This window comes from Pseudopodoces humilis, chromosome 7, assembly GCF_049639895.1.
Source record: "Pseudopodoces humilis isolate 2021_Gansu_Grassland_sample_001 chromosome 7, ASM4963989v1, whole genome shotgun sequence".
Classification (NCBI taxonomy): Eukaryota; Metazoa; Chordata; class Aves; order Passeriformes; family Paridae; genus Pseudopodoces; species Pseudopodoces humilis.
The window spans coordinates 4,356,681-4,381,287 of NC_142206.1; the positions used below are offsets into that span (position 1 = coordinate 4,356,681).

The window sequence follows — 24,607 nt, forward strand, 5'->3', positions numbered from 1 at the left end:
ATATATATATATATATTTGGCTATAGTATGGTATTAAAATAAAGACTGCTTTTGTTCATATAACCCAGAGAATGAAAAGATAGTCAGAACCCACCCCCTGCATTCTTAGATTATTTTATCCAGATGAAGACAGAGGTGACTGGAGTTCCAAGGGAGGAATTTATTGAACCTCTGTTATCAGGGAGTGAGAGACTCAAGAGAGCCAGGACGATTGATCTATTGGGGAGGGGGGAATTGAAGCCAAACAAAGAAACATCTAAAACTTAAGAAGAATGTTTGAATCGTGCATAAGAATTTATGAATATGCAAGAGATTTGTGTTTTTAAGGGACAATCCTTTGTTAGTAAGGTATACTCTTGGCTGAATGCTGAGGCACCTGCCCATATTTGTTCATTTTGCTTTATTTCTGTCTCCTAATTGCCTTTTTATTAAATTTTTTAAATTATACCAAAAAGGTGAACCTCATTTTTCACAATCATGATATTAAAAAGAAACAATTTGTTACCACTACACTGAAAGTTCTTCATTACCAAATTATTACATTATGATTAATTGTTTCCTTATAAGATCCCCTGTATTTCTTCATGTGCATTTCTTTTTCCAAAGCATCTGAAGATAAGTTTACTCCTTTACATGACTTGGTCTCTACTATAATTCTTTAAAATAGGGTTTAAATAGAATTCAGACCTATGTATTCCTTAAGCTGGTCCTCTGCATAGGCAGATTTCACCCTTGAAACACTGCTTTATTTATATTTTTAATCCCTGGTGTATATCTCGCCTTCAGTTTTATACTGGTCAGCATTTTGGTGGTTTATAAAAAAAAATGAGGTTGTACAACTTAAAAGATGTGATTCTTCTTTTTTCCTGTGGAGGATCTTAGGGAAAGGGGTAAGGCTGCTCTGGATGGCTGAGCCCACTCCAGATGCTGCTGGAGAGCTCCTGTCTGCTCCTGCCCACTCCCCATTCAAAGTGCTCTTACTACTACTTCTCAACTGGTCACATATGGTGAAATGTGCCAAAATGAATAAAATGTATTTTGGTGGATATGGATTGTTGCATTTTCATGCCTTGACTCAGTGACCAGGCTTGGCTTTGATCTGCTCAGCTTTGTTCTTTCAGGTTGTTTCCCTACATAGTGGCTCTGACTTCACTAAATTCTACATATTTCTTTTTGACTCCTTTCCTGTGAAGTATTTTTTCAGCACATATAAATTGCCCCAGTCATGAGCCGATTTCATTTCAATTACCCTTTGATTTCTCTTAATGTTTAAAGTATTTCACTCTAGAATGTCTGTAGAAAATCTTTATTGTGCTGTGTTTCTAATGAACATTCCATAGAAGAAAATTTATCTTTAAATGATCTGCATTTTAGCACCAAGCATTCCAATTTCTTTCAAATGAAGGAGGGTTCATTAGCTCTGTCTACCTTAAAAATACATTGAGTTACGGCAGAGTGCCTACAAAGTGATGCTCAAATCTAAACCAGGAGGCAAGTGGTCAGATGTTGTGCCAAAGGCCTGCAGTTTGGGGTGGGTAGGGGTTTCACCTGAAAGTGGGAGAAGCTCAGATTCTGACCAGGGGAGTGATGAGTCGCTGGCACAGGCTGCCAGAGAAGCTGTGGCTGTCCCAATCCTAGAATGGTTCAAGGCCAGGTTGGATGGGGCTTGGAGCAACCTGGTCTAGTGGAAGGCATCCCTGCCCATGGCAGGGGGACTGGAACTGGATGATCTTTAAGATTCCTTCCAAACCAAACCTATGATCAGGCTGCCCATTGCTGCTCGGGCTTGGGTGGGTGTGGGAAGCAGGAGAAGGTACCCAAGAGACAGGGATTTGATGCTTTCTGCCCTACACATACTTTCATACAGCAAGACAGAGATGTTTTGTACTGTCTATTTACAGTGGGCTGCCTCTAAAAGTTGCAAAATACAAATTAAAGACTGTTCTTTTATTACAAAAACTCTCTAGCTAGAATACAGACTGATAAGAATATTGGACTAAACCCTGAATTTAATTTCCAGTAATTTTGTCCTAAATTGCTTTTTAATTCCTGTATAGCTACCTAATTTCAGCTGATGACTGGGTTAGAGTGACAAGACAAAATTAATTTGTTATGATGCTATTATGGTGTCCCTCTTTTCTCAAGGGGAACCCTTAGTACTGGAGAAACTCCAGATTTAATTCTAGACAGCAGAAGACCTGACACATCTAGGCTGAAAAAGCCAAACAAAAATAAAAGAAGAAAATAATAAAAATAACAACCCTCCACACACACTTTTATGAGCTGTCCTCTCTTTTGGCTTTGCCCTATCCAGTTTACAGAAGGTGTTGGAATAAACTGCCTGCAGTCACTCTCTTTTAGCTATGCTACATCTCATTTCTGCTTACAGCCCAGCCCACTGCATTTCAGAGGCATCTTTTGGAATAATTGAGCAAGGATATCATCACCGGCCAAGCTATAAAATATATTATGCTCTGGATCATCGAGGTAATGCATACACAGGAACAGGTGGTAGAGACACTGCACCATTGGAAGTTAAGCATTGTTTACATATAATGGTGATATTTAATCATAAGCAACTTTAAAATTCATTTTCTCTCAGGTTTCTATTTAATATTTAACTTGTATATTTTTTTATTTCACTCTCCATGTGCTATTTCTAAACTATGGATCTTAGTGGTCTTGCTTGTCCTCATTAGTTTTTCTTGTTTTACAGAGGCATAATGTAGATATTAGGAAACAAATTTTCTGGGAAAACTTTTGACCCTACCAAAATAATTTTTTTTTTCAATCATTTTTCTGAAGTTTTAAATTGTTTCTGTATTTCTGCTATACAAAGGTTTGGATCTTTACCTTCATTTTCATAACAAAGCTTTGAACTTGGCTGAGCCTTTCGTTTGTCACTTATTTCCTGAAGGGACTTCCAGCTTTATTTCAACTGAGTAAAAGTTGCAGCCTTTTTGTGTGGGAAGAAGTATACTTCCATTTTGAAGAGAACTTGCTTTGTCAGTGCAGATATTCCAGACTGTTCTTTTCCCACACACAGCAGCTCTATGTCACGTTCTCCAGCAGAACTTTAATTTCCTTGTGTCGTGGTTTAGCCCCAGCCAGCAGCCAGCCAAACCCAGTGCACCGTGTAACTAGAACCCAAGTGTTAATTGAATTTCCCGGTGGGGCTAAATAGCAGCAGCAGCTTTTGCATGTGATGCTTCTTCACAGTAAGCTTTGGATGAATCCTTCAGGTCCATTTCTAGCCCATTGCAGTGTAAAGCTTATTTTTATCACTAGACAGAGATAAAATTTAAAGCTCTTCGAAACTGCATACATTTCTGTGTTTACATATGCATGCTGAACTGGGTCTGGGCAATCCTTAGGGAGGGGAACAGCCCTTGGGGCACATCCTGCCACATTAGCATTTCTGATGGAAGATAATTTGGATGTGTGAAACCAGTGGTGATGGAAACCAGGATGAAACAGCTCGTCTTGCAGAATAAACACATTGCATTTTTACCCCAATTTATAAATTAAAACCTCCATGTAAGACCCATTTTTTTTCTGTAAAGTCTAATAAATTCTTAAAAGAAAACAAAGTTTTTATCATGACTATGATCTTTACATTCCCATTCACCTGCCATCCTCTCATGGCACAGCTCTAGCATCAAGGAGTTCTGATGCTCCAGTCTACCTTCACTTTTTGTTTATTTTTGTGTCCATGCTTCAGGTCTTAATCTGCATACTCTTCCACATCAAACTCCCATTAAATCCAAATTAATTCATGTCTTGGAAGTGGGATTTTTGTCAGAAGTGGGTACGCTGCTGGACAGTTTTGTAGCAATAAAAGAAAAAATCCAATGTCCATACTTTTGTATTTTCCCCCTGTATCTCTCAAGCTTTCCAAATGTTTTTTCACCAAATGTCTGACAAAAGTTTCAAAACCATTTGCCTATACATCAGGCACTAAATCCTGAAGATCTTATGCAGTGATAGATCAGTTTATGGTGCTTCCTATTTTCCCTGAAGAATACATAACAACCAAAATGAGCTAGCTTTAGCTTTTTTATTTATTTTATTTTATTTTTTACTTTTTTTTATTTACTTAATAATTTGACCCTCATCTTCTTCACCTGGTTTAAAGCACACCTCAGGTTTTTTCTCTCTTTTGCAGTTTGTGGGGTTTTTTTTATTAAATAAGCTAATTGCTGCCTTATGCTATATTTTGGAGGATGCTTCTTGGAATTTGTGATATTAAGGATTGCTTCAGACTAGATTTTTAAACAATGGTAATTTCAAAATCAACAGTATAATTTTTAGTTAAATAGGTCACTTAGTAAAATATGGCTGTATTTTTTTCAGCTTAAAAACATCTTAGCATGTAGATCTTTGTTTTACATAAATGAGCCAGCTTCAGAGAAAATGTTAGGGTTTTATTTATCAAGGAAAATAAAATCAATAAATGCCTGCAAGCAGGTGTCTGCCTAAGGAGAAAGTGAGAGAAATGGGAGTTGTTGATGGAGAGGAGAGAACAGTGATCTGTTGGTACTAGCAAGGGAGAGGCAGAGGCTGAAAAACTAAGGAAAGTATTAATTTGCCAAGACAAGTTACAGACTAATTGGAAGCAGCAAAGCAGTATTGACTGGATAAAAAGGGGAAGAGGATTGCTACTAGGACAAGAGTTTCAAATATGGAGACTTCGGAGAGCTGCACTAAGGAAAAAACATCTGAAGTGATGCTGGTAAAAGAAAGATTGAGATTAGGCAAGGATTGAGAGGAAAAGCTAAACTATTCCAGCATTTCAAAGCATACAGGAAAAAAAACAAACCAAAACTCTGCTATTCTGCTTTTACTAGGGATCTTTTGTCCTTTTGTCCAGAGAACTTCTGGGGACATTATAGGGTACCACTGCTGCTGTACAAAGTAACCTCCATGCTACTATTTGTCTTCCAAAATCTGAGCAGGCACTGAGGGTCATTTCTGTTCCCATTATCTTTGGTTAGTGAAGTGAAACTATTTGCAGAGTGAGTATAAGTACTTTGTTATTTTACTTTGCCAGTAGTAGTAGAAAAAGGTCACTTTTTCTAATGGTTTTTTTTTTTTTTGGATCTGTTTTGTTGAAGTAAGTTGAGAGAACTCCTTTATATTTTTCCCCCTTCTATTCTGGTTGCTGGTCCTCCACTGCTGTCCCTGAGCACAGGCACAGAAAGTGACATGAATGCATGGAGCCTTTCACCCTGACATTTCTTAAAACAACATGGCTTTGACACCAGCAATTCCCTGCCAAGATCAGCCAAGGAGGACAAAAGATAACCAAATGTGTCTGTCCTTTTACGGCAAAGTTTTAGCATACATAGATTCAACTTTGAGAACGTCGTATTTCTCACAAGGTACAGGACAAGCACACAGCCTGTTATTAAAATGACCTTACTTTTTCACTGATAAGTGATGTTGTTCACATAAAACCAGTGCATCAGGAACAGGATTCCTAAGTGCAAGAAAATAACATTTTTTTGCAACTAAATAAAATAATGTTAGCACTTTTAGAAGGGAGTTAAAAGTTGAAAAATGATAAGGAGAAATGGTGGAGATGGTGGTGGCTGGAGGATCTGTATTTCTGGGGTCCTCACTGTGCACTCTACTTTCTTGGGCACAGATGATTTTAAATCTCCAGGTCTCCACTATTTACATGCCTGATATTTAATTTTCACCAAGTGACCATTTGCAAGCAAAGACTTTTGTTTTTTTCCCCCCCCATTTCAGTCAGCTCAAGAAAGATGTGATAAGTAGAGGCCTCAGCCCCACATGGGGTGTCCTCTGGGATGTCAGTGTTATTACAGGCAGTCCTTGGAAGGTAGTGTAATGTATGAGCTCCTCAACTCCTGGCTGACCAGCATGTGATCAGAGCACCAGTACCAGGTCAGGGCTGCTGTGAACAGTCTCTTCACTGAGTGTCTGCTGAAAGCAGGCCTGCCTCATCCCTCACCTGTTTGCCTTACCACATTATTTGCAGGTACTTAGAATTTTCATGTGCAGTTGCAGGAACTTGAAGTAAGTGCCACCAGGCTGTGTGATACCCTTGCACAGTTGCTTTTACTTTGGATTAAGGGCTCAGTCACCACTGTGAATCTGCTCCTGGATTTAGGGAAGTTGGTGGAGCTCTGTGTGTATGTGGTGGTGTGGTTCATCCCATTTCCCCCCTGTGGCACAGGCAGGTTGTCAGCTACTGACCACTTTCTGTGCTTCTCTGTCATTGATCTACAGAATGGACAGAAGGGTACCTGCCTACCTGTGCAGGTCTGTCGTGGGCTCTGTGGGTGTTTGTGTGCCACACTGGGCTGCACAGACAGCTGCCTGGGTGTGACTTGGGCTGTGCCAGCAGTGCAGCAGGGCAGGCAACTCCCCAGGCGAGCTCAGAGCATCCCAACCAAACATGTAAAATAGGTGGTATGGGTGTGCACCAGGACAAGATCCCGTGACTTTGCTGTGCTTTCTTCAGCCAGGTCTGTTGGCTCACAGGCTCTCATGGGGTCTGGCCAGAGAGGCTCAGCAGTAAGAGGTTACCCAAATATTGCTGTGACATCCCCAGTGAGATGTGGCAATTGCGTGGAGCACGGTGCATGAGTCAGCTAAGCCAATGCAGCAGGCTTATTCTTGGTGGTGGCTGCAGGTTGGAAGCATCCAAAAGAAAGCATTAAAAAAAAAATTAGATGATGGAGGACACTAACGACAAGGATAAATAGAGTTTCAGTTTTGTTTAGTACTCTTTTTTTAGGTAGTTAGGAGAAAAGGACCCAGACTGGCACAGGTTTGGTTGCCATGTTGTGTTGTATGAAAGCCAGGTACCATGGCAGTGTTTTGTGTGGGAAGTTCCTTCAAAGCAAACCGGTTTTGAGAAGAGCTTCTGCTGCAGTCACTGCTGCTTTGGGAACAGGAGTGTGAAATGCTTTTGTGTCCCTGAGGCAGAAGGACGGCACGGCCCCCTGCTCTCATTCCCAAGGGATGGGTGTACCACGCCAGCTGGAATCCTCTAGTACCGGACCCCGAACGGGGCTGCCTTTATGTCCTCCCGCTGCATTGTTGGGGCCTTGTTGGGACCTCGTTACCGGCTGCGAGGGGATGCGGGCCCAGGCGCTATCGCGCTCCTACCGCGGCAATGCTGGAGCTGGAAATGGTGTCCTGAGGTCACGGGGCCCGGCGCTGCCCTCATTCGCAGGCCAGCCTGGCCCCGGCCCCGCGGCTGCTCGGCTCATTCGGTCCCGTTTCCGTGGGCACCGGGACGAGGGGCCTGGGGGTCCCGGGGGTCCAGGCGCCGTCACGGAGCGGCCCGGGGGGCGCGCGGGAGGAGGGGCTGCCCCCGCCGCCGGCCCCGCCCCTCGCGGCCGTTGGTTGCGGCCGAGCTCTATTTTGCATATTCACCACCCCGCGCCAGCTCTGCACCAATGGGAGAGCGGGTGCGGCTGTTCATTAGCATACGCACCTCTGCCCTGGGCGCGGAGCCGCCGCGGCTGCGGGACCGAGGCTCGGGAGGGGCGGCTGCGCCCAGCGGAGCCGCCGAGGCACCGGGGCCGCAGGGCTCGGCACCGCCGCCGCCACGGCCTCCGCCTCGCGCTGCCTGCCGGGCTGAGATGAGCGGTGGCGAGCAGCGCTGCGGGCTGTGCACGGGGCAGGCTGGCGGCGGAGGGCTGACTTCCCGCTAAGGCAGCCCCAGAGCCGCGCCGGACGGAGGAGCCTCTTTATTTTGATTTTTTTTTTTGGTCGTTGTTGTTTTTGGTGGGTTCTTATACATTTTCCCGGCAGCCGGCCAGGCTCGGTAGGCGGAGGGCGCTAGCGGAGAGCCGCAGGCCGAGCCGGGCCGGGCCGGGCCGGGGGGGCTGGGCGGCCGGCGGCCGGCGAGGTCGGCGATGCGGTGCTTCGCTCTGCTTGGCCTCGTCGCCTGGGGCCTGGGGAGCTGGGCCGGACGCAGCGGCGGAGCGTCCCCCCCGCCTTGCCCGGTCCCTTGCAGCTGCGACGGCGACCGCGGCGTGGACTGCTCCGGGCGGGGGCTTGCGGCCGTGCCTCCGGGACTCAGCGCCTTCACGCACGCCCTGTGAGTCGGGGCGTGGGGCCGGGCTGGGGACGGGCGGGCAGGTACCTGCGGTGGGTACCCCCGACAGCTGTGGGTGTGTGGTGGTTGTTGTTGCTGCGGGTGTAACGCGGCCGACTCCGAGGCCGCCGCGCTCCCCCGGCCGAGCCCGCGGTGGGGCCTCCGGGCCGTACGCAGGGCCCGGAGCGCTGGGGCAGGTGAGCTTGGCAGGGCAGGGCCTGAGGCGGCACCGGTGGGAGGACGTGAGCCAGCCGACCCCGAAGGGATCGGCCTTAAAGGTTTAAAAGGCTGGGAGGAAACTGCTCGGATCCTGTAGTGAAAGGGGGGGGGGATGTTTCAGGAGGTTCGATGGGGCCCGAGTCAATCCCGGTGCTGCCCTGAGCCGGGGGGGAGCTGCTGCCTTCACATGTGTGTGCCTCAGCATGATGTCCTCGCCCTGAACCGCCTTTCTCCTAGTTTTTCTCTAGAAACCAGTTGCCAGGCTAGCCAGTTTCCTCCCAAAAGTTAAGGCATTTTCAGTCCAAAGATCGCATAAGTCTCGTTAAATACCGTGCCTTAGCTTTTACAAAATCTTCGCTATGGTAAAGCACAGGCGAACCTTGAAAAAAGCCAGCATAACTAAACATCGAAGGTTTATCGAGTTTTGTTCGTGAATGGAGAAAAACATAAACTCTAGAAACATTTTATCCCTTATTCTGTGATAACGTTGTAAAGCGGGCAGAAACTGGTAGATCTTGCGTGGAGTTTTAGTAACTTTAATAATATTTTAATTGAGGAATGAACACTGTTCTGTAGAGACATGACCGGGGAGGGATTTGCAGCTTTCAATACGGTAGCTTTGCTAATCCACAAACCTGTTAAGTTTCACAATAAAACCTGTCAGTCTTGCCCCACTTCTCAGCGCAGATTTCACAGGGTGGAGCAAGGTCTAGTATGGGCCAGTGGTCAAGTCTGGTATTACTAAAGCTTTGCCGTGTTTACAACATATAATTCAGCACACTACGGCAAATGATGGTGTGTAGTTTCAGATCAGTACTGAATTGCTGTTTTGTCAGAATACAGCAGTGGAGTATGCATTCGAAAATTGCACTTTTATTCTTTCTCTTTGTTTGCCTACACTTAATATGCAAAAGGAGTCTGATTCTTAGTTACTGGATGTTTAGTTTTCTGAGAAGGTTTCCAGTTTCTCCTACATATTTGGATTGTTTCTTTTAATTGTTCAGGCTGGGTGGAGAAAGATTACTGGGCCTTTTTTCTTGTGTAGTATATGATGAATAGTAGAAGTTGCAGGTCTCAGTTGTTACCTGTGCTTAAATATTTTGTTCCTTTTTTTTGTTCTCATAAGCTGTTAAGTGGGACCTCACTTTGTGGTGTTTTTCCTGTGGCAGAAATGGTGGTTTCTGAGTGTTTGGGGTAGGGAGTTAGGCACTGCCATTATGAACCCTTGGACCTACTGTTAAACAGTCTTCTCTTTCCTTCACAGATAAAACAGGGAAGTTACCCAAATTAAAAGATGCTCGAGGTCTCTCTGGTAAAAGCTGCATTTCAGCATAAGATTTTATGGTTCCTACATTGTCTGGCTGTCTTGTAAAATAGACTGGTACATCTCTGAGTGTCTGCAACACGACATAAGTTGTCTAATGGGCACAGGTTGCCATAGCCAACACCCATTAGAGATAAGACTGCCAAAGAGTTTCACTTTATAAGTTTCTCTTTACTGTGCAGGTAAATGCCACACAGCCAATGTGACACAGCTAAAGTGAGAGGACACCTGCACACCCTTCAGTGTGCTTTGGAATGAGTTTTTGTAGCTTTTGATTTTATGCTGTTTAAACTTGAGCAGAAACTTTATTGAACTTGAGAAGAATCTATCTGGTTCTGTGGCAGTATAGGACACTCTTGATTCCCGTTTGTTTATAGTTCCTGCTTCCTTATTTACAGAAGGAAAAAAAATTGATGACTTCTTGATACTTCTGAGGTTAACTAAAGCCTCTCTTGTAGTGGGGCCACTAGGAGTTTAGGGTATGTAGAAGATAGTTTTGGAGGCAATAAAAAACTCACTTCTTACCTGCTTGAACTGGAGAATATATAGTTTTGCCAGAGATTCTGAGTTGCTTAGTGTGGAAGAAGACATGAAAATAAAATCACACTCCTTTGTGACATGTTTGTCTCATGGCAAAGCACTTGAGCTATGTGAAGAGAACTTTTCTGTACTCTATGTCAGGCACCTTAATGATGTCAGGAAAGCCCCTTAGCATTGCTGCAGGGCTAGATTTTGATTATAGCTGTGGCAGCAGAGAGCCTGTAGCGTAGACATGGCTGAAAGAGTGCTACAGGTGATTTTCTGTGGTACTAAAGCAGAGGTATGCCTAGGTTTTTGCTTTGGCCATGAGAGAACAACTGAAGAAAAGTTGCTCACAATTAATGTTGGCAGTGAATGAGTTTCAAGGCAACTGAGAATTGTGGAGGGAAACTGGTATTTAATTTTTACTAGTTCTGTTTTCCTGAAGTCTTAATTTCTTTGCAGTAAGTCTAATAATTTAGCCTAACTTCCCAGGTGCTGCCATGAATGGTCAGCCAGGGGTTTCTGTAGAGCCTTAAGAGGAGTATCCTTACAGAATACCAGTCACATTCCTTATTTCTGTTTATTCAGCTCTTGACTAATCCTCTGCTCATTTCTTGCTTACTGTGGTGGTTTGAAAGCAGGGAGAGATGGGCTGGTGTGATAGTGGAGGGGTGTATTATTACTAAAGTATGGTGAAGTCTCTTGAGGGTAATTCTGTCAGATGGAGCAGCTTGAGAAGATGGCATATCTGATCACTCCTTTAGAGTCTCTCAAAAGAGAGCTCACTACTTGAGTTCATTGGTGAACTTTGGGAGGTGGAAACTGAATAAAGCTGTCCCATGCGGTCATCTCAGTGAAGAGATTATTGGGAAATGTACAAGTGCTCAGAAAAGACAGGTGACAACACTAGATTGGAACTTTTGGAGGGGATGGGATGGATGGGGAGGAACTCGGAGGGAGTTGGGATGACAAGACCAAGGATAATTGCTTGATACTTTTACTGTAGGCAACTGTTTGTTCTGTATAATTTAGGTAGGTGTTTATGTAACTCTTAATTACCATCTGCCAGTTTTTCTGTTTATGAAGGTTCAGTTTGCTTGGTTGCAAAATAACTGTTGTCTGTGCAAATGGTGCCTGTGCTAGAATATAAAAATGTTTTTTTTCAATGCTGAGTGCTCCTGATTTTTGCTATGATGTTTCACATACCACGTTCTAGAAAACTTCATGCTAGTGGGAGGAAATTGTTGTAAGGCATACATGTGCTTGTGCTTCTCATGGATGTCAGTTTGAAAATTCAAATTCCAGTTTGGAGGGTTTAATACTTGTATGAGTCTTGTGCAGGAGATTAAAAACAAGTAATTCTAGATAAATACTTTTAGAGAGATCTTCCAAGGGCCTAGCTGACCTAGGTCTTGCCTGACAACCATGAAGAATATAGCCCCTTCTCAGTGCCTGCTATTATATTTTAGGCACTTGAAATAAGAAAACAATACAGATAGTTTTCATTCTAGTGCTTCTTGTGTGTATTTTCAGGGAACAGTAGAGTCCCTTGCTTTAATTTTATTTTCTTTGAGTTTTGAAAGGTGGAGGGGACTTGGGAGCTCTGTCCTAGACTAGGGGATAGACCTTCAGGATGAAATTGTCATTTTGATCTTTCAGGTTTTATTGTTCATTTAACCTAATAGTGCTGTCTTTCTGTGTGCTGTTATTCACTAGCTTTATGAGGTCAAGTTGTGACTGTGGAGATCCATTTTTCACTTGTTTTTTACCACAGGTTGCTTCAGCAATCATGGAGAGCTGGCAATCTGTATTTTAGTGTATGTGCAATGTGGAAGTAGCTACATGTTGTCATGATTGAGTGAGATGCCTTGCTCTATTTATGTATAAATGGCAGAATGATGTGGTTCTGTTAGGACTGAGCAGAGCTTGCCCATTGTTTTGGTCTTTTTATCTCTATTATTATTTTTTTGTAAGATGGCGATAGAATGTAGTGGGGAGGTGTGAGGTGTCTTCTTCTGATACATCTGGTGCAGAGATGGAGATATTTAGTGTACTGCTATGGTCAGATATCTAAGTATAGTAAGGACCTAGCTGAGTTTTGTTAATGCTGTTTGGTAGAGTTGCTATGGTGAAAAGTGAAGATGTCCTGATGTGACCTTGAGTCTGGAAAATGTAGCATAATTGCAATTTTCCTGAGATAGAAAAGCCTTATCTAATTAGAGGTTTGAAGGTTTAACAGGTAAACCATTTAATTTTTCACTTGCCTGTGCCATATACTGGTGATGTGATGGCAAATAGTAATTCCATACTTGTTTTAGAAAGACATGGTCATGTAATTTCAACTTGAATATTCCTATAAGTCAGCAGAAATGTTATATTTGTAAAGACAGGAGGAGAATTCCAGTTTGGTGAACATTCAGTGATTCTAGCAATAGTCTTTCCACGATATATCACCCAAGGATTGGAGTCTTCATCTTCATTTAAGCTGGCCAGTTTATCTGTTGGTCTTGTAAAAAAGTAGATGCTTTTAGGTAGTGTACACAAAGAGAAGCTGTTGGTGTTTCAGAGTTTTATTAAATATTTTTGCCTTTATGTTTTTGTTGGTATCAAATTTGGTGTTTTCCTCTTTACCTTTTATCCTTCCCCTCAAAAACCCCACATTCTGTCATAGCATGTAATTCTCAGGTATTTGGCATTTATTTTGTACACTGAGCTCATTTGTATCAGCAGTATGTAATTTCTTGTTTGAAAGCAGAGGCTTGTAAGTGTTTTTGTAAGATTTTGGTATATAAATACTGAATTGATAAATACTAAGATAAGCCTGCAGCATGGAATAAAGTTGGACTATGGTGTAAGCAAGTTTATGCTAATAAATAATTACCATTTCAGTTCTTGAGAGGAATTTGCTAGTATCTATCTACTTGAGAGGAAAAATATAGAAGCTGTAATATAAGGACTGAAAAACAAAACAAAACTAAAAAAAAACCTCCTCTGCATGGAACTTTGTTTGTTTTGTATTCTACATCTAAGCCAGTAATTTTTGCAGAACACAAGCTCTTATTTACCCAGAGAAAATTACTGGCCTAGATTTCTGAAGGGCTGAGCACCCATATCACATTTTGGAGAGCATGGTAGCTGTGGGGCTCTGGGAGTATCTCTGAATGTCAGAGATCTTCCTCTCAGCTGCCCTTGAGCTTTTCCTAAAAGCTTGTTCCGAAATATGAGCCTCTTGTTGGGAATGGGTAGGAGCTAATGTTCTGTTCGTGTTCTGGGGGATTTACCAACAGCCCGGGTTTGCCTGCTCCTTGTTTTACAAACAGGCATGGGAATGAAATGGATGGAACTGGTTTGCTTCAGCAAGGCTGCATGAAACTTGATGGCCAGCAGTTACTCTGTGAAAGGGTGAATGTGTTTCAGGCAGCAGCTCTGTGCTGCCAGACTGTGGTTTTGGGTCTCTCTATGGAAGAAGCAGAAAGTCAAAAATAGCTTGAGGAGGAATTTAAGAGATTTGCATGATCCTAGAAATAGGAGGCAAAGGTAGGAGAAGGTGCATAAGAGCAGAAGCAGCCATTCCTATTGGAAGAAACTTGTATATTGAAGCAACAGAGTTTTAAATGTTACAAAACCTTTGCTTACAGAGATGCCAATAGTATGTCATGGATTAGAGGTCAGCCTTCCCACCTGGTAGATTCACCATCTGCTTCAACAGTGACCTAGGATTTTGCTACAGAGAAATACTCTTCTGTAGTTTTTCATATCTGCCTTTCAGGTACTGTTGCAGTTTTTGATAAGATGTTCTCAAACTTTGGTCTGAAAAGAGATTTCTGGTCATGTGATGTTGGTTCTGAGTGCATTCCCACCACTAGCTTGCCCTGCACAACGTTGCTGAAAAAGTGGAGGTAACTATTGATATTTCCTTTGCTGATGGGTGGGAAAATGGTTTAGTTGTTGCAGAATTGCAGTGATGGTTGTCACAGGAGCTCACACAGAGGAGAGGAAGATCTTGGTGTTACTGTATAAACACTGTCCTCACTATAAATATGTCTAAGAGCTTTTCTTTCAGAATCAGGCCTAGATTCATTCCCTTTTGTTCCAAATAAAGTTGGTATGTACAAATTGGAAACATGCAGCAGTAGATATTAGGTACCTGGAAAGTATAATTAAATAATGAAAATACAGCCTGTGTTTTACCTGCAAAACAGTTGACCTTTTTGCCTTCTTTTATTTCTTCAAGTGCTGAGTTCCTGTTCCTGTCAGTGAGTTTCACTGAAGCTGAAAGTATCCAGTATTTTAAAATTGTATGTCATTTGCTTTAAAATGACCTAGCAGAATCCATTTTATTTTACTCTTGAATTATTCAACTGTTACAGGATTGTGACAGGGTCAGCACTTTCTGCTTCCCAGAAACACTCCTGAAAGAGTAAGGGAAATCTGTATTTCAGCTTCACCACGAATTTGAAGGCACAATGATATTACACATCTTTTACAAAACCACAGAGAGGACTGTAGTGATCTCAAAAATAACAGTTTAAAGTTGGTGTCTGAAAACTGATGTTGAATTTGAATGGGTAATAGCCAACTGATGGCATTCTGCATAATGTCAGCCAATGTCATAGCATGTTTTAAAAAATACAGATAGCTATTTTTGAACAGGTGATGTTGATACATATTTCCTGGTGGAGTGTGGTCTGACATCTGTGAGGGATATGTTTGATTTTGGGAAATAAGAACATCACTTCAGGAGGTTTTATCAGCCTCTTTTTCCTCATGTGTTTTTTATGTTTGCTATTTACTTAGCTGAAAGGAAGTCATATTTTTCTGTAGCGGCGCGTTTCAGTCATACTGTATGCTTTAGGAGTTAGTAAAACTTCGACTAAGTTTTGAACATTATTTTGTTTTTAAAACCTACTAAAGGGTATATTATTAAATATATTTTGTTTAATTTAATGTCATCTCAAAGGAAGAATGATCTCTGTAGCATGGCAGAAATAAAAATGAATTCCTTAGGTCTCCTTTGTGTGTTTTTTGCATTTTTATCTGATAATATAATCAGATACAGCCTTAATTCATTAAGGGTACATATGAAGTAATGAGTGTGTAGAAGATAAGAATGATATCTTCATCAAAATTGAAAAAAACTTCTTGTGTTTCTCAAGTCATAGCAGTTTTAAATGTATTAGATGTTTGTTGGTATAATGTCAGATAATGATAGAACATATTTGTTGTTTAAACATCATGAAGTTTGATGTTTAGTATGCATTCATATTGGGGTTTTTTTTTGTTAATGTTCAAATCTAATGTTGATAAATACATGTAACTAAAAATCTTCATTTATTACCTGGTCACCTTTGGGTAATTGAGACAGTGGTTTGTGATTTTTGACAAGTCAGCCTCAAGATTTTGCACAGAAAAGATACACTTGAAGTAATTTCTGAGTCAGATTTTTTTTTTTTGTTTTGTTTCTGATCCAAAATTAAAGTTTAAAAATTATGAAAGTTAACTTTTTACTTAGGACTAGGAAAATTGTTGCAAAAACTAGGAACACCATCGTTTTGGTTTTTTTTCAAATGTAGTAACTAATTCGTGCATGCTTTGCATTAAAAATGAAGGTGGAGCCTCAAATAATTATGGTCTGGAAGATGGGATTTAAGTTACACAGAAGGTTCTGTCTCTGGGGCAGAAAAAAAGATCTTCTTTCCAAGAGAGCAAGTGCTAATTATTTACCTTGAAAAAAACCCACCAAAATGAGGAAGAAATCCACAGTCAGGTGAAGTTGTTGAGAGGACTGTGGAGAGAGCCCTCAGAAGTCAGGTCCTTGGAGGGTAAACAGCCATCTTTGCAACTCTCATTTGAGCATTTTCTTACTAAAATAGAAAGACTTTTTTTTTTTTTTCTTTTCTTTTAAAGTGATGCGTTTCCTCCTTTTCTCTCTCCAGCCAATTGTGGTGGAATGTTAGGTCTTGCAAGGACTTTTTTCACCCTAAAACTTTTAAGCAAATGTGTCTGGGCTTCTAAACGGTTACACGATTAGTAGTGAATCATAGATGAATGTGCAATTTCAGAGGTACACAGGGAAGGCCTAAACCTGTTTAGTTTAGCTTAATAATGCTGCAGATGCAGTTGTATATTTTATAAGGCTGCTCTCTGAAAATGTGTTTTAATTTGGAAGTCTTGCCATTGCCTTCTTGACATCTGCATGGTTGCAGATTAATAGCCTGACCCAGTGCCCCAGTGGGGAGAGCAGCGTGGCTGTGCTTTCAATAGGCATGTCACTGACAGTGGAACCATATGGAATATTTCATTCCCATCTTTGAAAGCCATGTATGGAGCTGCAAGGGCTTGGGGCTTCAAACTTCACAGTTGATTGGTAAGCTAGCCATAAAGTTTGCTGTGAGCAATCAAAATGCTCTTGCTGAAGCTGTTGTGCTTTGCCTAACACTGTTTTGTGGTGGTACAAGAACCCCAGATCAGTGCCGTTTTGGCATTGCAGAAATGTACTGTATTGCAAAAGTATTGCAGAGACTGTGCAGTACAGTTTACTGTGGTTGTGTTTCATTCTTTTGTATGTGATCCTATACAGTGTTTTTTTCTCAACCATTTGGGCACTGTGGTGGTTGGTATTTGGTGTTCAGGAGAAGCAAAAGGCATGAGCACAGATACAGGTCCTGCTGGGATGTACCTGGGGGTTGTTTTCTCCTGTGCCCATTGCTTCCCCTTTCAGAGCATGAAATGACATCTGCTGTTCCCTTCTATCCAAGGACATGGCAGTGTGTTAGCTTGTAAAGCGAGAATTTGTTTTTCCTGCTCTCAAGGCTTTAGGGTTGTGGCAGGAAAGCAGTACAGTTTGCATCTATTGCTGGAGGAGATGATGATGGTCAGGAAAGGATGTTTGGGAAAGCTTGCTGCTCCTTGACTGTCAGGAGTCGGTGGTGTATAGTGTCAGTCCTTTCTTTGTTACTAGAATTTGAAATATGGGATATCCTGACTGTCTTTTTTAAAACTTTGTCTCATGTTATTTTAAAAAATCTCTTACTTGAGAAGTTTCCTTGCTGTTTTCTAAATGCTGATCCAGATTAGTAGCAGATGTAGTATGTTCATCTGGAAAAGTGAAGAGACTGTGAAAACTGTGATTTTGGAGTGCAGACCTCTGTCTCTGGTGCAGTGGGTCATTCTGTGTAAAAACATGCCTGGTGTTATTCATGTGGCAGAACCGGTGGATCTGACCTTCACTCCACTTATGCACGTAGAAGCTGTGAAGAGGTTGTCATCTTTTTCAGGTGGTATGGTTGGAAGCCCTAGAAATATGTTGGGTTTTTTTAACTTGGGGAAACCTTTCCCAGACTGGGGGATGTGCCTGTAGTAGTAGGGCTCTCAGCAGTTCTGTGAGCTGCTTCTACAAATTAGAAGTCCTTTAACCTACTGAAAGGAGCCCTGCACTGTTTGGAAGATATTTGCCAGACTTACATTTACAAAATGCTTTAAGGGAATTTTGCAAAACCATTGTCAGTAGCAACCTACATATTTCTTGTTCATCTCCTTTATTTACAGTTTCACTCAAGTAGCTGCTCTCTTGAGACTTGAAATGTTCACTGTGCTGGGTGTCCTCTTGGGGTTTTGGTGGCCTTTCTGGAATTAGATGGGGAGAGAAAAGGAAATGGTCCATTGTAAAGAGTCCTACTTTGAGAATATAGTTACTGATGGTTTGGGCCTGCACAAGCTTTTGCCTTTTGGTAATTTTTTACTGCTGTAGGTTTTAACATTTGGGTTGAAAAAACAGTGGAAGTAGAAGGGCTAATATTGACCAAACTGTTAATATTTTACAGAATCTAGTGTGAGTCTTACTGGGTGTAGAAAATCCATGTCTTTTGCAAGGGCAAATCTGGTTCTGTATTACTGTGGCTAAGTGTTTACTAGAGGCATTGTATCTCTCCAATTTCAGGTCAGTAATTTATTTAGAATTTACTTGCTTTAATTTTTTTCAAAAATTTCAACTAGTTTGTTTTCATATTGTTTTTGTTTAATCTGCTTGCTGCAAAGGCAGGTTTCTAGTTTTCAGGCCAAAAACATACAATATCTCAATGTTCAAGAGGATTAAGCAAGGATTTAATTTGTTTTTGGGATAATAAATGGCAGTTGTTTACTTCTTCAGCAGAATACTTCGCAGTATTGCAACAAGACTGGTTTTTCCTCCTTAAAACTCTTCAACTGTCCTGAGTAATTACGCCAGTAAAACAAGTCTATGTATTCAAAAAAGACTAGCATGAAAACAATAATGTATCTGTAATCCCGCTGAAGAGTAGGAATGCTTGCACTGTGATTATATCTTAAAATAATTTTTTTCCCCTACTAGCATGAATGGTAGAAATTCTGTAACAAGCATCAGGTAAATATTCATATACCCTTGGTATTTGCCTCACCAGGTATATTCCCTGTGTCCTTCAGGCAAAGTGCATCACCTGGTCTGGGTTCATTCAGTGCCATCAAGAACAGAGACTAGTGGAATAATAATGTAAACATAATAAGAAATTTGTCCCTCATGCCATTTTTCATTGAACTTGCCTCAGTGAATTTGGTGCCTGATCTGATTTATTTTATTATAAAAAGGTCAATATTGATATTGTTGGCCACTTTACTTTGCAAATTGACTTTCCCACCAGTTTGTCCTTTGGTATCTTCAATGGGCATAGGCAGCTTCTGTTTCATCTCTGGCCTGCAAGTACCCATCAGGAGATACACTTTAGAGGTACTGGGGAAACTGAGGACTCTACAGAGTTTATGATATATGTATGTATTTCAAAAAAATATACTTTTTTTAGAAGATGATACATTAGTTGCATTGTGCTGTTACTGAGAAAAAGAACAAGAATTACGTAGTGCCTACTGTCATCCCATGTGCTAAGTAAGTTTTAATTGTCGGTGCCTTCCTTGAACTATTAAATTGAAAAGTAGTTTCTTAGGAGAACTTATGAATCTCTCAGTGTGAATCAACAGGCAAAGTGTAGAGGTAGTTTTGCATATGACCATTTTCAGTCTTACAAGTCTTTTGCATCTATAATTTAAAGAAAGAAAAACCACTGAGTAGTATCACCCTGCCTAGGGATTTGAGCCCTGCTCATGTTTGTGTTTAAGTAGAAGCTTTATGTATGATAGCAGTGACTTCTACTGTACATCATTGTAAATCTGCAGGAACATACAGATAGATATCTGGCCTAGCAACTTAATCTAAGGGCTTTGTTAAAAGAGTTAAGAGTGACTTAAAAAATCTTAGTTTGGTGAAGGAGACAGGATCCTGCAGCATAACAGTGCTAGCAGGTGCTTCTTTTGAGGCTGACAGCAGATATCTTAACAATTCATATCTGCAGAACTGTTGGGAATGCCTTAAGATCTGTCAATGTTATAGATATTGCTTACCTCCTTTGGGAGCTCAAACATACAAGCATAGCCTTAAATGGGATTACTTCTTAACCTGTCACTGTGAAATAGTTGGTCTTTAGTTTATGTCTCCCTGAAGTCCATAGGATGTTAGAAATACAAGATATTGCTCCCTATTTGCTTTTTATTTTAAAAGGTGTTAACACATGGGTGTTCTGCATATATTCTCTGAAATTACACTAAGAGGTTTCAGCAAATAATCACTGCATGTGCAGATAAAAACGCAAACAGGCCCTGTTGTGCTGCCATCTTTTCAGCAGCAGCAAGGCACTGCTGATGTCTTGGAAAGACTCTTTTTTCCAGGTGTGCAACTCGGAAGGAGGAGATTCTGTTACAGCTTTTCTTTACCAGCTTTTCAGTGCAAATAGCTTTCATTGTTTTCACACAATAGCCGAAGGCTTTTGGGGAAGGACTAGACTGGAAACTCAGCGCACTTACTGCCATATGTTGCATGCATTTAGACAAGGTGGTGAATGAAGCACAAGAGGCATCTTAAACATTGAAAATCTTGGTCATATTTTAAGCTTTTTTAGCTGTTAAAAAGATTACTCATTGTTCATTAATCTCTCCACAGATGTTAACTGTGTTGAATCCAGGATTACAGAATGCAGTTTAACTACTTTAGGTTTCAGCACACTCATGTAATTCCTGGGTTAGTGAAGGTTTTCTCTGCTATGGGGGGGTTTGTGTGTGTGTATGGGAGAATGTGAACATTTATACAAAGAGCTGTGAATGAAGTTTGGGGATATTTCCTTCATGTTGCCTACACACTCCCACTTTATATTATCCCTGCCTTAATTTCTTTTCAAGAAGATTGTAAATAGGTCTTGCTATCACTTACTCTCAATTATTTCAGTGCTCACTTCCCCATGTGATTTAACACACACAAATTTAGTTATTCTTTTCTGGCCTAGGGAGATACTTCCTTCCAATAATTACTTTTACTGCCCTTTACCCTTCTAAACATTAGTTTGTTTGGAGAAACATAGTTGCTTGGTAAGCAACTCCAAACAAGGCAGTGCCTGGAGCTGTCTTGGAAACATAAATTATACCTCTTAAATAGCATGTTAAGCTTCACTTTGCAGAAAGTAAACTACTAGATGTACTGAATTAGCCAGCTCTAAACATTTCTCCCTTAACTAAAGGCCCTATGCCTTCAGCAGGAAAGCACCAGTTCACACTGCCCTTCAGTACTCTGCTGGAACATTCAAGTTACCTAATAACATCCATTAATTCAACCATTTCTTTCTACTGGCAGCTGGTTAGTCATACAGTATTAAAATGTATTTATAAGATGAATGTGATGCAATGCTGCCAGACACATTGCTCCTGTGGTAGCGAAGAAATGCATATTTAATCTTGTGGGAATTTCTCATGATTATATCCTTCTGTTTGCTGTCCATGATGACCTTCGTAGTACATAGTATGGATGAAAGAAAATACAGTAAAGACCTGCAGGGATAAAGTGCATACATTCTTTGTTAAAACTGTTTTTATTTTAATTCAGTGGTAGTTAGAAGAAATAATTTTTTGAACTGGGTGATACAGAAATAGTTCTAAAAGCTGTTTCATTTGCAACATTTATTAATCTATATACCATAAAAATACGGTCAGATATGTCAGGGATGGGTTGTTTACTATGTTTACTATAAATAGTCCTTATATTTAACAGTTTTGTTGTAAATACGATGAAAAGTAGCAAAAGGTTCCATTTGTCTTGAATCTTTGAATATTTGGTGGTCTTATTAAGATGGGATAATTCTTTAACTCTACTGTTAATGACACAGTAAATATTTATAAAGTTGACTTTCATTGTGTATGTGGAAAAAATAAACTGCTTTAACTTGACAAAGCTATGTATGTTTTTAAATAAAATTATCTTCTTCACTATACCCTGGTGTTTCTTCAAAACAGACAAAAAATGATCGTGTTTTACATGTTTCCTCACCTTATCTCCTTAGGTCCTCTTAAACCTCTAATTTGATCACTTGTCCCTCAACTAAAATTTAAAATAAATCACTGCATCTGCTTTACACTTTTCAGATTGGGTGGTGAACATAAGATATTGTTACTTATTGTGGAATCTGACACTGTAATTGCAGAGCATTATTTCATTTGTTGCATTAAAAATAGTTTGCCGGTTTCAGTAGAAACCTTTTTCACGCTGTGAACTTCCAGGGCATTAATTTTTTTTTAATGTTATCTTCATGGTGTTGCTGGTGATAAATGGGAAAAATGGGTGTGTTAATGGAAGTAAATGATTAAATTGGTAATGAGGAAACAGGGTGTCAGTTGCTTAAAGGTGTCTGTATTAGGAGCAGGTTTCAAGCTGTGTGGCAAGTTTTACTGGCCTTGGCTTACTGATCCAGTAAAATTCATAATCTTTCAAGGTAGAAGGAGCCAGACTTAAAATAATCAAGAACAAGACAAACCAGATCATGTAATTAATGGAGCCTGGGAAGGATACGTTTTGTCCACCATGTATCCATTATAGTTGTCATAATGTGAATTTACATTGATCAGTGGCCTTTAGGTAAGAGCTAGAGTGTATTTCCTTGCCTACAGAATAGCTATGGTGGTGTAAAAATATGCCCATGTTTGTCATGTGGAGATAACCAAGGAGACAAGTGTTCATAAGCCAAGTGTTTTTGTTGGAGTTTATCTTTAAAATGTATACTGCTGGGAAAATGTACATACTGTTTCTGTCTATAAGGAAGCTAGAAATACATGCAGATAACTTGATTGCCTTCTGTGGGTTGCTTGCTTTTCGATCACACATGAATTAGATGTGTTTGAGTAAAAATTCTGTGTACATGATCAAAGTTGAAAAGCCTTAATCTCTGTTTCAAAGAGTGTGGACCAGGTAGTTAATGTAGACCAAGTAGATCTTTGTTTTTCATGTGAATGCTTGAAATGTTGTGTTTGGATTAAGTAAGCTGCTTTTTTCTTGACAGTTTAGTGATTAAAATCTTAGCAGTTTTAAATAAGTGTAGTCATTTAAATAGTGAGAATAAAGTTAAACTGAAGAGCTAACTTAACTTTTTCAAGAAAATCACTAGTAATTAGTGCTTCTTTGACTTCCTTTTTATAATTGCAAGTGATGGCTATCAGTTCTTTTTGGCTGACAATTTCTGTGAAACATTTCAAATATTTGTATACATTTTCCAAAAAAATTAGAAAATATGCTGTGTTTTTATTGGCTTATATTCTTGGGTCAGCAATAATAAATATGACTAATTTTATTCATGTTAGGGCAGAATCCAGAAGTCCAGAGCTGTCCTACAAAATTTGGTTAGCACAAGTATCCTGTTTGGGATGCAGTTCCTAACCAATAGTCACGTTTATGAGTGCCTCTGATGTCTGAGTAGTTTTGGGGTGTTTGCTTTCATTTTTTTTCACTGAATTGTTAGTGTTGGAGGGACTTCTGGAGATCATCCAGGCTAACACCCCTGCCAAGGCAGAGTCACCTGGAGCAGGAGACACAGGTGTGTGTCCAGGTGTGGTTTGAATGTCTCTGGAGGGAGACCCAATGAATTTCTTGGGCAGCCTCTTCTACTGCTCTGCCACCTTCAATGTAAAGAAGCATTTCCTCATGTTGCTACCTCAAACTTCCTGTGTTTTAGTTCATGACCATATTTACTTGGTTTGGTTGGTTGTCTTTGTTTTGGTTTTTGTTTCTTTCAGGATTTTTGCTGGTTTTGTTGTTATTCTTTGTAGGGGGGAAGGGTTGTTTGTTTTTTGGCAACAGCAGATTGACTGAGCCATGCAACTAATGAGAGGCAAAGCCTCACCCTGGTGTGGGTCTTGGGTTGCAGAGGATGGACGCTTGTTATGCTTTCTTATATTATATTGCAATGGCATATTCTCACATTATATTGCAGTTTTATCAGATATTCTAGAATTATTTTCATCATCTTGATAAAAATTTGGATTGTAGTTGATGCACTGCACAGGATGCACTTAGGATGAGCATTTGGATTGGTTTTAGATGTAAATTACTTTTCTTGCTCTTTGCTGCTAGAGAAGAGTTCCTCCTGATTATCTATGATAAATAATCACAGAAGTTGTCAATAATGTAACAGAACTTGAGTGCAAATTCCTCCTTTATCTATGTTGAATTCTATTAAGGTCAGTGATACAAGGCATTCTGGTAAAGGCTGGCAAATAGGCTTTCCAAAAATATGTGCTTAGAGTTAGGCCTTCTAACCAAGCCATGCAGACATTGCTGTGTTTTTTTCCTCTTTTTTTTTTTTGTATAGTTACATCACATTTTCTTGTAGGAGGAAGAAATAGGAACACCATGTAGGACAGGTGGTCATCATGTATTATTTGTTGTGGCCTTAATTCAGTGGTGTAAGGTAAGACTAGAAAGAGATTTTGTTGTATAATACCTAAGTAGGCCATCCTGTATTTGAAAAGTAAAATCACTGAGTACCATTAGATTACCATTGCTGAAAGGAAAGTTGGTTCTTTGATTATGTGAACAGAGTTACAAGCAGCTGACTCTTTGGTGTATTTAAAAAAAAATACAAAAAGGTGTTTTATTATTTAAAAAAATGATAAAAATATCTGTGTTGATTTGTACCCAGTTGCATTTTCATAGAACCATAGAATGGTTTGGGTTGGAAGGGACTGAAGATCACCTGGTTCCAGCCCTCCTGCCATGGGCAGGGACACCAACTAGACCATGTTGCTCAGACTCCCATCCAACCTGGCCTTGAGCAGGGGATGTTCCAGGGATGGGGCACACACAGCTTCTCTGTGCAACTTGTTCCGATGTCTCACCACCCTTACAGTGATGAATGTCTTCCTGATATCTAATGTAAGCCTACTGTCTTTCAGTGTGATGCCATTCCCTGTTGTTCTGTCACTACATGCTCTTGTAAATAGTCTTTCTCCATTTATTTTTTTAGGCTTCTTTCAGGTACTGTGAGTTTACAAATCCTTCTCTTTTCCAAGCTGAACAATCCCAGGTTTTGCCTAGACACAGAGTTTTCTTTATATCCTGTGGTGCTTATTAAAGAGTGCCTGCC

At 40.5% G+C, this 24,607-nt stretch overlaps 1 protein-coding gene across 1 annotated transcript in view; it reads left to right on the forward strand.

Moving 5' to 3' along the window:
• Positions 1–7,513: 7,513 nt before the first annotated feature.
• The window catches only part of LGR4 (leucine rich repeat containing G protein-coupled receptor 4), a 71,894-nt gene continuing 54,800 nt past the window's right edge, over positions 7,514–24,607 (forward strand). Inside the window, exon 1 of the mRNA XM_014259017.2 lies at positions 7,514–8,080. Coding sequence (XP_014114492.1) covers positions 7,896–8,080 — 185 coding nt within the window. The 5' untranslated portion in view covers positions 7,514–7,895. The remainder of the gene's footprint in view (positions 8,081–24,607) is intronic.